The sequence below is a fragment of the Fomitiporia mediterranea genome, assembly GCF_000271605.1.
Source record: "Fomitiporia mediterranea MF3/22 unplaced genomic scaffold FOMMEscaffold_15, whole genome shotgun sequence".
Classification (NCBI taxonomy): Eukaryota; Fungi; Basidiomycota; class Agaricomycetes; order Hymenochaetales; family Hymenochaetaceae; genus Fomitiporia; species Fomitiporia mediterranea.
Window position 1 is genome coordinate 544,536 of NW_006760400.1, and position 12,550 is coordinate 557,085.

Here is a 12,550-nt window from a genome sequence, read left to right on the forward strand (position 1 = left end):
CTGTATCCTAGTTAGAATTCAATATGTAAATTAACAATAAAGTTATATTCTTCATTTAGACTAGTTTATAGTAGTGTACAATCAGTTTTAGGGCCAGGAAAACTCATATACATGAAATATAGGGAAAACTCACATATTGTGTTGTATCTTACTCAAATTTTGATCATTTTACTTTATTTCTTCTGGGATATGAAAGACACTTTAAAAGTATATTTTTTACAACTTAGATCATGTAATTTGGTTAAGTATTAGTTGAGTTATGATAGATTTTGTATTTGAGTGTACTTAGTGTGACGAAAATCACGAATCACACGTGTGACAATATTTATGAAAATGACAGTAAAACTTATACAAATAAGTAACAAAAGTTATTATAATTAGTAAGTAATGTGTTACTATAACTCTTAAAAGTGTTCCTTTGTATTCTTAATACTGTTGTCTTTCAGAATAACTAATTTAAACCAAAGTTCTTATATAGAACTATGTTTCAGTATTTTAAGATAATAATAAATCTCTATTTCATTATTAACTAAGAAATTAATATCTCATTTTAAAGTGTTATTTACATCTAACTGTAATATACCTGATTGTATATATTCTTAGAATATATACTTCTTTATAAACATACTTGGAAGTTTAGAGTACTGAACCCTAACAAGGAATCATACTACTAGACCACTGGTCCTTGCATTCAGTAGACTGAAGCTTATTAACATAAGGTAACAACTTCTGTCCCTTTTCTATCTGGCTCACAATGTTCCTACAGACTTACGAAAGTAACAGAACTACTTTGCTCGACATCTTCTGTCGATGTCTGTTCGGACGATACTCTATCATCTCTTTTCACGTTTCCTAACCCTGCATGATCTGACCGACACGATCACACTACCCGTAGACTTCAAAGATGGAGACCCTGCGCTTATCTTTGAAACTGACCAAACTCATCTAAGGAGCTTGCAGGTGCCGTCACTAATGCATAATACGTTTACTGGAACGCTTTCGGATGGCGTATACCTATAGGTACGTTTATCTTCTTCAATAGTGCGCGGGACCACCTTAATACGGCAGTTAGATAATGAGGAAGTCATGGTGTTGTGGCTTGGGTCGAACGTTCCATTGTAAATACTCATTGGCTTATTCAGGGCCAACTCTCCTCATGATGTGGACCCGACAGTTGCAAGTTACGAGTCATCATTCATTCGTCCTCTTCAAAGAATCGATCACCTGAGCGTCTCTCTCTCGTCTGTCGACTCAAATTCGAATTGTTTTATTTTGTTGAAAACATTTAAGTCGGTCTTGATATTCCTTTCCCACGCATTACTTCGGGCTTTTCGGACTTGGTGCAGCACGTTTCTTTCCTTCGTTTTTATCGCTTCTTGGATTCTTGCAAAGTACTAGACAGATACTGGCTCAGATACATCCAACTGACTTGGACCCACACTATGGAACGTTGTCACGTCTTCATCTCATCTGCTTGTGTCTTCAAATTTCTGTATACTATGAGAGCAAAAACATTGCAGAAGTGTGGCAATCAAGTACGGGCAGGAGCAGGAGCTCGGCGTTCAAACGCGAGTTGTCCTTTTTTTACCTGCACACGTAGTGCAAAGGATGTTATTTTGAGGTATAGCTCGGCTCGAACGACGAGTCAACTCAGGCAGCCCTTGAGTAATGTGCACTCTGTGGTCTGCAGGCTTCTCGAGTTGTGTTCAAGACAGGTGTTCTTCTTTGTTGTACGACAGCCCTTTGCAACGGAGCTGTCCTGCGTTATTGCCCGAGATCTCCTGGTATTGCAACCATGCTACCTCAGTTTTCAAGTATGCGCTGAATATTAAGACCTCCGTTGTCCTCATGTGAACTGAGTGCTCTGCAATGTCCCTGGGGCCTGACATTGCGAATAGGCTTTAAAGACCAGGCCGAGAGGGGAGTCCGGGACTATTGTAACTCTTCTCAACAGTATTAATACCACAGTGAACACTCCTTTAGCCTAATTCCACCAGCCACTACTTGAATATGTTTCTACAGAGTATCATTACTGCTGCCCTCATTGCTTCTACGTTCCCACTTAATACCTTAGCATCTCCCACGAAAGCTTCCAGCTTGCAGACTGGTACTGGAACATCCTCTGACTCTAGTAGCCCTTCCTCGACGACCGGATCCGGGTCGTCCTCAAGCTCAGGGCAGGGACAGTTCAAGAATGCACGTTTTACGTTCTATGACGTTGGACTGTATGCTGTCTCCCCCTGCTCCCCATTGAATTTTTCTAACATGTTATTTTTTTCAGAGGTGCATGCGGGAAGACAAGCAAACCGAGTGACTTTGTATGAAATAATATCTTTTGATGTGTGTTTGACAATACTCATCGTCTTCCATATAGATTGTTGCCCTAAATTCGCAGGTGTGTAGTTTGCCTTTCATCCCTACGAGCACCGACAGAATCTGTCATTTATAGCAATTCGGTTCAGGCTATCCAGGACCAAACTGCTTCAAAGAGATTACAATATCATACGGTGGAAAGACTCATGACGCTACAATAATGGACGAGGTGGGCCATTTGCGCATTGAAATAACTCTGGATTTGTACACTTACCATTTGCTTTCAGTGTCCTGGTTGTCCGTACGGTGGACTCGACTTCTCACGCGGACTTTTTGACTTCTTTGCGTCTGAGGACAAAGGTGTTTTAACTGGCGAATGGAGCTTCAAAGACGGTAGTGGTAGTTCAGGCAGTAACTCGACGTCGACTGGATCAAGCTCTGGCTCTGGCTCCAGTTCACACACGGGCTCGGTTCCAGAAACTGCAACAGGCACAGGCTCTGGCTCAGGCGCAAGTGCAACTTCACCTTCTGGTTCCAAACCCGATTCTGGCAGTAGTCATTCCTCAGCGACCAAGACTTCAGATGGAAAATCGACTTCCCCTACTTCAGCATCTGGTCAGGGGAGTGGAGGGTGCAAGACCAGTTCTTCTTAGACTTCTTAACTAACCGGTAAAATGATCTCTTGCTAATAATAGATATTAGATACAATCCATAGCTGATGAAGCATTCGGACTTCACTAGCTGTCTCTCCCGGGTCTATATTTTAAATACACTATTTACAAATACAGAAACAGTAGTCTGTGCAATTAAGTTATTGGCCTCACAAACTCTATACCTTTTGTATCTAGATTTTCAGAGAAGGTAAAACAACATTACAAAGTATATTTGTCCTACAAAACCTCTGCTTTCTGGACATCCTAACGTCTCTCCTTATAAAGAAAGCCTTTTCTTGAATTGTAACGTGGACAGGATTCCATGTCAATCAGTATGTGTACCAACACAGCCTTCTAGCAAGAACTTATCTGCCACTGGCAATCACCATCAGCCTTCTTTATATTTAAGCAAACTCACAGGTGCATTCAGTAAACTGGCAATGTTGAAGCCTTTATTCAAGCAATTACTGTATACCCTGTTTATTAGGCTAATATCGGTAACTACAATTACAATATGTTAAGAACAGTAAAGGGGTCTCATTTCCCAATTTCGATGGATCTACTCTACAAAAAGGTTGCTCGGATTTGCTACTCTGAGGTCCTTGGACGACATGTTCACTTATAGGGAGCGCATACCACTTCCAGGCATTATCTCGTCCACGACAATAGGCAACTTCGCAATGATACTCTGACACTCCCCTTGTGGGTGTCCTTGTAGCAGCTTTGCATCGTTTCAGACTATTTTTATTACCTTGCCGCCACCTTACAGAAAAGGCCATGATTTCAGACTATGTATTTCACATGAGATGGTGGAGATGTTGTAAGGTCGTCTAACGTCAGACTTCCTGAATTTTGCCAGTACAAAATATTTGCAAACAGTCTGGCTAGGGTGGCAACAAAAAGCTCAGATCAGGCCTAGGAAAGGTAAAAAGGTGCTAATATCAGTGTGCAGCTTCATTTCGGATTCCAAAGACTTGGACATGCATGCACGGGATAATTTCTGAATTTCCCCGCTCCATTTGGTATTACTGATTACCTCTAACACTTGAGTTGCAGGACTTGTGCTTGTACATGCTTAATCATTTTGCCCAGTGTTCACTGTTCACAGGTACTCAGCGTGTCGATCAGCATACATTCTTCAGCGCATACACGGGTCCACCTTTCCACTCAGCACGATTATAATTACTGGACGCTCGTTTAAGACCATTGTTGACTGTAAGGAATTGGTGTGTGTGTGGGAGGAAGGATTGACCAAAAGCCAACGTGCACCCCATTTTGCGAACAGTGCAGCTTTGCAGTACCCCAAGGCACGAACCGCGAGTAATTCCTTCTATGTTCAGCCTTTCAAAAGGTTCAGATGCAAAGTAAACGTCCAGATCATACATAAGGAGCATGCAAGCGTAACGATACTAGTAATTTGACACGAAATCGATGTATCATTGTACTCATGCACTGCGTCGAGTCGTTCTTTCTGTCTTTGCCTGAGTCAAAAGAGAAGGATGCACGAAGCACTTTGTATAGGACACCGTGTCGCCTTTATATGCGAGGCATGAGCAGCAGACAGGAGGGTAGAGAAATACCGTCCCACTAGTCCTTGAGTGACACGATCGTATAATCGGACTTCGACGCGCTTCGTGAATTGATGATCCAGACATGATTTCCTGGAGTACAAGTATCGCCGGCTTGCTTGCTGTTGCCATTCCAATGCTTGTAATGGGACAGACCACGACGACGACGGGAGGTGCAAGCAGCACTGCCAGTAATAGCACTAATCCCTCCGCTTCTGCCGCTGGTGGTCAGTTTTCGAACGCTCGTATAACCTATTTCAACGCCAGCACGTGAGTATGAAGGTATTTCAGTTGATACACATCTCACGATTTCGAACACACAGAGGTGCATGTGGTCAGAACAATACGGATGCTGATCTCGTGAGTAATTAATTAATATCATAGTCATTCATTCAAGTGACTGACGCAATATCATATAGGTCGTCGCTTTGAGTCAGGCGGTGAGTCTCGACAATCTGATAAAAATAGACAATACTTACAGAGACCCGTCAGCAATTCGGCAACGGTGAACATTGTAACCAGACTATCGTGGCAACATTCAGTGGCAAAACTGCCACGGCTACTGTGAAGGATAAGGTAAGCTATCTCTCGTGCTGCTACTGTCGTCTGCATAAACATGCCTTCTTTGTAGTGCATGGGCTGCGGAGCAAACGATATAGATTTGACGCCGTCGGTCTTCGCGCAACTTGCGCCTTTGCCTAGTGGGACTGTGACTGGGTCATGGAGTTTCGGTGGCGGTGGCGGCGGCGGTAACACGTCCGCTACCACTAACGCGACTGCTCCTACTACCGCAACTTGAAAATCGAGTGGTAGAAGGCGGTAAGGCATTGTGTAAAGTATATAGGGTTTCCGAAGAGCCCAATACATAGACAGATAGATAGAATTAGATACACTACTGCTGATTGTAGAAAATGACATGCCCTGGTGCTTTCCAATCATGAGACACCAACAGGGCACTATTAGTATTTTCTCATACAAAATGCACAAACGTAATCCACTTACAGAACATCGAGTATCATTACTTGCCATATATTCAAAATATGCGCGAGCAGGTTTAAAGTCCAGGGATTACATAAAAGAGCACGGCAAAGTTGACTAGTACATGAGGCGAAGAATGTCTGGAATGCTGGATACTTGTTGTAAGAGGTGTCTTTTTCGACTAAACGATGGTGCCAAAGTGATGCACAACGACAGAGGTGTTGCTATGATGGGCGAGCAAGGATGAGAATAATAATAACAGCACAACCGATAAGATTCACCTAGGCAGATCTTCAAGGGAATTGCCATGTGTCCCACAAGATAGGACAGGGACGCCTGGCGTCAATGACTCGCAATGAGCGACAAAGTGATGATATTCCGCGAGACAATGGTGATACTTGAACAACTCTGACAGAAACTACGCTGGTCACGAGTCGCTCTTGCCAAGTGTCATACTTCCAGCGTAGCAACAGTTGTATGGGAGGTTTCAGCTTTCCCTAGCTATCAAAGGAGGTAATATTGCATTGCGGTTGTCTGCAAAGTTCAGTGTCATCCGGTTCACGTGATTCTTTCGCGTAAACAGTAGGATTCAGTGACAAGACTGCATTTTGTATCAGGCTGACTTTGCAGAATACCAAGACAAACGAGCGGCAGATCAAAATTAGTGATGGCGACGTAACGTTTGGATGTTGACTGTCAGGCACGAAAGAAATCCCATTGCGATTCTACTGCTGAACAAGATGGGCAAAATGCAGCACGAGCCGGCCATGAGTGAGTTTGCAAGAAGCACCTAGCAAGTACGCACCCTATCGTCTCCCTTCCGTCAAGCTTGTCTAACGTCTCAAGACCTAACGTATTCGTGCATTCGTGCCGAGGGCGAGACACAATATGTTATCGGTTCTCCTTGCGTATCTTTCTGCCCTCACTCTTCTAGCAGTTGCCCAACAGGAATTCTCAAATGCTCGAATCACTTTCTATAACGCTGGATTGTGAGTATGGCCCCATTATTTCGAACAAACAGAGGAGTCTCACTGTGAACGTGTAGGGGAGCATGCGGCGAAACGAATAATGACAATCAGCCTGTGAGTGATATTTGTTCGGCGAGAGTTCGTACCTAATAATTGTTGGTGCCAGATACTTGCTTTGAATACCGCGGTAAGCACATTCCCTGTTCTTGTTCATATGAACAGAACTCACTGACTTGAATTAGCAATTCGGGAATGGACAATACTGTAACAAAGAAATAACCATCACAGCGAACGGGAAGACAAAAGATGCTACTATAAAAGACAGTGTCAGTCATAGTACCTCGAAACGATTAAAATCTTTTGACTCATCTGCGTATCCCAGTGTCCGGGATGTCCATTCGGAGGGCTTGACTTGACTCCATCGCTTTTCAGCTTTTTTGCTGACCAAGGAGCTGGCCATATTTCAGGAAGTTGGAAATTTAAAGACGGAAGCGGAGGCGGCACAACAGTAACCAATGCTTCCACAACTGGAGCACCAAGTACGGGTCCTGGAAGTACTGGAGCTCCGAACTCTACTGGTCCTGGAAGTACTGGAGCCGCGAATTCCACAGCTAACCCTGGCAACTCAAGTGCCCCAGGCTATACTTCGTCCGCGACTGTCCCTGCAGGAGTAAATAGTACCACCACAGCTGGATCTTCGAAGCTTTGTCACCATCATTCACATTGAGCACTTGTGATTAAACGCTCCTTGACGGATACCATTATAATACTGTATGTAATATGTATGTATCAGAAAAGGTACTTTACGTGTACGGGCTACACACAGAGAGATTTCTTGTGCGAATAGAGTCCTGTTAATATAGATCCCGTCTAGTTGTGCTAGTGACTTTACGGCAAAGCGAGAATAAACCTTTGTGAGTCGCGACATAGAGGTACGGCGACGGCGCCGTAAGATAGAAGACGCCAGTACGTGGGAATGAATGACTCATTCACCTGCAACTTTACGTCAGACTTTCGGGCGGGAAAACCATCACTTGGTCTAGTCTACCAAGTTTACTACGTACGCTACACTCGCCTGTGTCTTTCAGAGTAATACCGAGACATGTTGCAACATAATGCAACTCGTGTTGTACCACACTGTTCCTCCTCTCGTGGACGACGCGCTTGCGACTGTTCATTGTCAAGTAGCTGTTTCAAGGTGCGTTGTGGTGGCCTTCCGTGCGAGGTAGCCACCTTCTTACGAACTTGAACTCATTAAATAAACGTGTAGCTGCATAATGCAGTGACAGAACCGCAGTTTCATCTTGAGACACGCTGGTGGGTCCTGCGATAACCATGTCTGCCTTTGAATTCAAGCTGGCGCACACGAACATGCACGATACTTTCCAGCACTTCCGCTTTCTTACTTCGACGAGCATCTCACTTGCAATGACGGCCAGCTCGAGTATCTTCTTCATCCTCGCTGTGCTCATATCCATATGTGCCTCCGTCCGTCTACTGCAAAAGCCACCTGCGAGGCGCCTTGAAATTCCATTGTACTTCTCTGATTAGTGAGCGCTATTTGCCTATTTTTCAGTATGAGGAGCTAATACTTGCAGTGCTAGTGGTGATGTCCATGAATGCAAGCATAATGAAGGAAATATAGTCGCGAATTTTAGCCTGGACTCGTTGGATCTGCAGGGCCAACGCTATGACGTGACGCTCCAGTTCCGATGTACTTGTCCGTGCTTACAGCGGGAAACGTATCCTCACACCGACAACCTTCCGAGAACAGTGCGTATAGGGTTCTTACTAGATACTGGTGCGGAGAAGCGTATAGTCGTTTCAACTCAGGTATGGAGTTTGTCTCCGGAACGCTCGCTAGCTTCTAATAAGCCATTGTTTGACTAGACAATAGAGTCAAATTTGACAGAGCAGCATGTTTACCTGACAACGATTGCCTTTGGAACGAAGGAAGAGACTTTTAGTGGTCTAGTGGCATTGGCATTGGACGACCGAGGAGAGACGTGTAGTATGGACGTTCCAGTGGTCTCCATATTACTTGAGCGAGAGATGGGACTTGGTATGCATTTCTGTCTCATTCCTACCAGTGCTCGGCTGAAATTAACGATAACAGTCAGCACTTTGTTAGCATGTCTATTCAACTAACAGTCGTTAATCAATAAGAATACAATAATAGCAACATAATTCTAATGTTGGTTCGGTAAACTTCCACATTTATGTGGTCACTTTTCGACGGCAGATACGACAATTGTTCACAGAAGGATTTGAATGCAACGTCTTTCCAAGCCATCATTAAGCAAATTAACCATTGCTTTAAGGCTATCCGATGCTGGCCTCAAAACTGAATGCAGGATCGACATCACCATTTAGACAGGACTAATTCAATAAATGTGAGTAGCACAGCCACGGCCGGAACAAAAAGGTTCGCTCAAGCTGCGCATGGGCATGATAAATACAAAGGCATTCTATTCTTCAAGTTACTTACAGCTCGGCAAATCCCGGCTGGCCTTTTGTCTTGTGTGGCCCGGACATATATAAAGGCCCGGCGCACTCGCCTTTCTTCCTTTCAGTGCCCTACCCATCATCATCTCTTCGCGTTCGTTGAGCCCGAAACAAGACATTCTATACATTGTCAATCACTGTGTAAACCCTTTCTTTTCTACACTATGGCCCGCACTTGGAATGATGCGTATGCATCCCTTCCTCTCTTACTTCTGTAGTAAACAACTAACCCTTGCCTCATCAGACTCTATGGACCTCCGCCACGCTCAAAGCCGGTTATAAATGAGACGGTCGAGGCGGAGGAAGAGCCCGCATACGAATTCGAGAATGAATGCCGGTGCGACGATCGGGATCAATCTCAGTCACAGCCTCACAGGTGCTTTAGTCTATGGTGCACCCACATCTTACCTCCTGAAATACAGGCAGAGATTCGTTTGAATAGGAGTATCGAATACCGAGATACTACTACAAATCCAACGCCGCACAGAAAGAAGTGAGGATTAACTCGGGTCGATTCTATACTACCTCTCGTTTACTATCATCTTACATTACGATCTTTCCTCCGCGTCATGCCATGTCAAACTACATGTAACATTACTATATACCAGTGGTTTACTGTTTACATCTCATTAGTGCAAATTACACAATATCTGCTGAAGCCAAAATTCCTTCTTCCGTTATTAGAGTTGCCTCCGTCGAGCTTCTAAATTCATTAGTTACTGCTAATGGTTCCCAATATCCTTCAGGTATTTTAACTAAAGAACATACAATACATAGACCTTGGAGGACAAGTATTGCAATGTTGCATTTTCTCTGGCAAAACAAAAGTTGACTAAGCGATTACCCGTCTTCTTTTCCACGCCAAGACCATCTTACATTGCACACAAAACACTGTCTGATGAGAAGATAACCCAGATAGGTATTCTGCTGTTTCTTTCCTACATGCCGATTCAGTAGTGAGGTTCTTCAATTCCTCTTTATAACCCTTACACTGGTTGCCCTCTAAGTCTGCCCAGTGCTTAACCGATCTATGGACTAGACCTGAGACATCTAACATATTGTTGTTTACTGCTTCATGAATCTTATCCCAGATCTCGCTCCTTGGCAAAGTAGGTTCAGCCAATTGTGAACACTTTGCTTCCTACGGTTCCTTACCACATTACGCCTTTAAAAGTACATGGACATTCTCTCCATGTTATTGCAATCCTAATTGAAATTACTATCTTGTCATGCGTATCACTACTGTGCTCGTTGCTGCTGGCCTCACTCTAACTCAATCAGCTACGGCTAAATTCTTGCATCGGCGGTTTGATACGAACACTGGCTACTTCAGGGTGCCAGAATCCGTCAAAGGAACTGGGTACGTCTTATCACGGCAGGCACTTGAGCTACGCTGACATTCGGAAATGACGTTAGGGAATGCGGAATACAATGGACACCGGATAAATACGTGAGTCGAGTGTCACATTAAATCTTCCATTATATTTTAACTGAAACAATACATCTCTTGATAGTTGGTCCTCATGGCTCTACAGGTAAGGGGGATTCAGGCACGTTGCAATGTATCAATGCTGATTCACAATTGCTTTCTAGCAATATAGAAACGGCACACACACCAATTGTGGCAGGAACGTCATTGTCCGTACCAAATTCAACGGGTCATCCAAAGCGGCCGTCGCAAAAGTTGTCGACTATGTACGTCTGTTTCGACATGACACTGGCTGAACCATGAATGACTTACTTTAAATGCAGTGCGCTGATTGTCCGGATCGCGATCTTGATCTAAGTGCGGCTCTATATGACTTCCTTGCACCGGAAGGAACAGATCCTAAGAAGAACCACCCACTCTTGAATGGCACATGGGATTGGTTGTGAACTGTGTTCATCTCAGTGTATGATTCATCAGCCATCTCGGAGTCCATCTGTCATTATGGAAATGAGAATGAAGAGAATTCCATATATTTATTAGGCGTAGTTCTAGAATTTTATTTGTTAGTGTAATATTTTCTGGGAATAAAAATGTCTGGTGACTTTATTCGATGATTACTCTTCTGTTTGTATTGTAACGCTGCACGTAGAGCATGTACACTGCGACTTAGGAAGGCTTAGTTTGCATCTATCGTCAATATCAATGCTTGACTCTGCAAAGGAACTGGATCCCATAATGGGCTTTATAAGTGCATATGCATCATCCTTCCAAGTGCTTGCAATCCTCATTGACTGTCCCATCCTGCCATGCATATCGCCTCTTTACTCTTTGCTGCCAGCCTCGCCCTGGCTCCTTCATCTATGGCTAAAATTCTGTATAGACGATACGATACAAACACTGGCTACTTCAGAGTGCCTGACAATTACAAATTCACTGGGTGCGTCCTTTCACTTCATTCACCTGAACCCGCGCTCCTCTCTAAATCGATGGTAGTGATTGCGGACTGAAATGGACATCGGATAAATATGTGAGTCTTCGCATCGATACTATCTATCATACACCTTCTGAACAGTAAACCCGTTTAAAGCTGGTCCTCGTGGCTCCGCAGGTAAGGGACATGCATCTACGCTGCAAAGTATCCACGCATGCTGACACGCTTTTCTTTCCAGCAATATAAGAACGGTACTTTGAAAAACTGTGGCAGGAACGTTGTTGTTCGCACCAAATTTAACGATACAACTAAATCAGCGGTCGCAAAAGTTGTTGGCTATGTACGTCTGCGTTTGATATGTTATTGTCCTAGTCTTTTATGATTGAAATGAATGCAGTGTGGTGATTGCCCGGATCGCGACATTGATCTGAGTGCCTCTCTTTATGACTTTCTTGCCCCGGAAGGTGTAGATCCCAAGAAGACACCGCTCATGAACGGCACATGGGACTGGTTGGGAGTTCCATTCAACTCAACATGATTCATCGGTTATCCTTGGACCCATCAATATTCAGTGTTCAGGGAAATTTAGTTCCGAGAACGCATTATATATTTATTAGGCTCACTATAAGTTCCTTTGGCAATGTAGTATTTCTGAGAATTAATGTCCAGGTGACACTGTAGGATGATTTGCCTGCTATTCGTACCATGGCGCTGCGAGGAGTGTGTAACTGGGATCAGAATGAACATGTTTGCATCTGCTATCCCGCAAAGATACACGTGATACCAAACTCACCTTTGGCAATGAAAGCATAAGATCTAAAATTAGGAAACTTAATCGACCTTGAGAACCGACGCATCCGAGCACTGTTAATATGCAACTGCAGCTCAATAGTGATCTATCCAAGAAATTTATACACTCCGACTTTTATTGATTCCATTTAGGTACGTGGTACTACTGTGTCGATTCATTCGGACCTCCGGGCCTTTGCACAGTTAAACCGGCTCCTCAACGAAGGACAGATAGTATCTCAGTTTGAATATTGCAAACTTCCAAAGTGGGAACCATATCTACCTACATTGATATTGAATATTCATAGTAGTGCAATGAATGGTCACTCAAGGTACAGTAGATGCCAAGTTTTTTAAATTATTTTGGCTAAGTAAAACACATTGAACTGTGATGAGATGCTGGAGATATTAAATAA

General features: G+C 43.7%; 7 protein-coding genes across 7 annotated transcripts; all 7 read left to right on the forward strand.

Annotated features, from left to right (window-relative positions):
* Positions 1 to 810: 810 nt before the first annotated feature.
* FOMMEDRAFT_161371 (uncharacterized protein) lies at positions 811 to 2,966 on the forward strand (the record flags this gene model as incomplete). Its single annotated transcript, XM_007270952.1, has 6 exons — positions 811 to 1,008; positions 2,023 to 2,225; positions 2,282 to 2,318; positions 2,375 to 2,395; positions 2,450 to 2,542; positions 2,601 to 2,966. 6 exons carry the CDS (start codon positions 811 to 813, stop codon positions 2,964 to 2,966), a joined length of 918 nt encoding a protein of 305 aa, XP_007271014.1.
* Positions 2,967 to 4,619: 1,653 nt separating this feature from the next.
* FOMMEDRAFT_31615 (uncharacterized protein) lies at positions 4,620 to 5,333 on the forward strand (the record flags this gene model as incomplete). The annotated part of the gene is made up of 5 exons (XM_007270878.1): positions 4,620 to 4,804; positions 4,858 to 4,894; positions 4,954 to 4,974; positions 5,027 to 5,110; positions 5,166 to 5,333. The coding sequence occupies 5 exons, from the start codon at positions 4,620 to 4,622 to the stop codon at positions 5,331 to 5,333; spliced, it is 495 nt and encodes a 164-aa protein (XP_007270940.1).
* Positions 5,334 to 6,400: 1,067 nt separating this feature from the next.
* FOMMEDRAFT_161373 (uncharacterized protein) lies at positions 6,401 to 7,207 on the forward strand (the record flags this gene model as incomplete). The annotated part of the gene is made up of 5 exons (XM_007270953.1): positions 6,401 to 6,501; positions 6,558 to 6,594; positions 6,647 to 6,667; positions 6,723 to 6,806; positions 6,863 to 7,207. The coding sequence occupies 5 exons, from the start codon at positions 6,401 to 6,403 to the stop codon at positions 7,205 to 7,207; spliced, it is 588 nt and encodes a 195-aa protein (XP_007271015.1).
* Positions 7,208 to 7,552: 345 nt separating this feature from the next.
* Positions 7,553 to 8,641, forward strand: FOMMEDRAFT_143033 (uncharacterized protein). The gene is made up of 5 exons (XM_007270954.1): positions 7,553 to 7,678; positions 7,751 to 8,030; positions 8,085 to 8,313; positions 8,371 to 8,542; positions 8,597 to 8,641. The coding sequence occupies exons 2-5, from the start codon at positions 7,816 to 7,818 to the stop codon at positions 8,626 to 8,628; spliced, it is 648 nt and encodes a 215-aa protein (XP_007271016.1). The 5' UTR covers positions 7,553 to 7,678; positions 7,751 to 7,815; the 3' UTR covers positions 8,629 to 8,641.
* A 424-nt stretch (positions 8,642 to 9,065) lies between these two features.
* Positions 9,066 to 9,619, forward strand: FOMMEDRAFT_143034 (uncharacterized protein). Its single transcript, XM_007270955.1, has 2 exons — positions 9,066 to 9,172; positions 9,230 to 9,619. Exons 1-2 carry the CDS (start codon positions 9,150 to 9,152, stop codon positions 9,480 to 9,482), a joined length of 276 nt encoding a protein of 91 aa, XP_007271017.1. The 5' UTR covers positions 9,066 to 9,149; the 3' UTR covers positions 9,483 to 9,619.
* Positions 9,620 to 10,214: 595 nt separating this feature from the next.
* FOMMEDRAFT_161376 (uncharacterized protein) lies at positions 10,215 to 10,860 on the forward strand (the record flags this gene model as incomplete). Its single annotated transcript, XM_007270956.1, has 5 exons — positions 10,215 to 10,345; positions 10,402 to 10,435; positions 10,500 to 10,520; positions 10,579 to 10,680; positions 10,738 to 10,860. 5 exons carry the CDS (start codon positions 10,215 to 10,217, stop codon positions 10,858 to 10,860), a joined length of 411 nt encoding a protein of 136 aa, XP_007271018.1.
* A 360-nt stretch (positions 10,861 to 11,220) lies between these two features.
* On the forward strand, positions 11,221 to 11,883 carry FOMMEDRAFT_161377 (uncharacterized protein; the record flags this gene model as incomplete). The annotated part of the gene is made up of 5 exons (XM_007270957.1): positions 11,221 to 11,351; positions 11,408 to 11,441; positions 11,502 to 11,522; positions 11,584 to 11,685; positions 11,743 to 11,883. 5 exons carry the CDS (start codon positions 11,221 to 11,223, stop codon positions 11,881 to 11,883), a joined length of 429 nt encoding a protein of 142 aa, XP_007271019.1.
* Positions 11,884 to 12,550: the final 667 nt, after the last annotated feature.

Excerpts from the sequence above, each read along its gene's own strand:
- FOMMEDRAFT_143033 (XM_007270954.1), top strand. The coding sequence starts at position 7,816 with ATGTCTGCCTTTGAATTCAAGCTGGCGCACACGAACATGCACGATACT. Across the intron at positions 8,031-8,084 it reads CCATTGTACTTCTCTGATTA|TGGTGATGTCCATGAATGCA; the intron begins GTGAGCGCTATT and ends TTGCAGTGCTAG. Across the intron at positions 8,543-8,596 it reads TGAGCGAGAGATGGGACTTG|TCAGCACTTTGTTAGCATGT; the intron begins GTATGCATTTCT and ends TAACGATAACAG.
- FOMMEDRAFT_143034 (XM_007270955.1), top strand. The coding sequence starts at position 9,150 with ATGGCCCGCACTTGGAATGATGC. Across the intron at positions 9,173-9,229 it reads GCCCGCACTTGGAATGATGC|ACTCTATGGACCTCCGCCAC; the intron begins GTATGCATCCCT and ends TTGCCTCATCAG.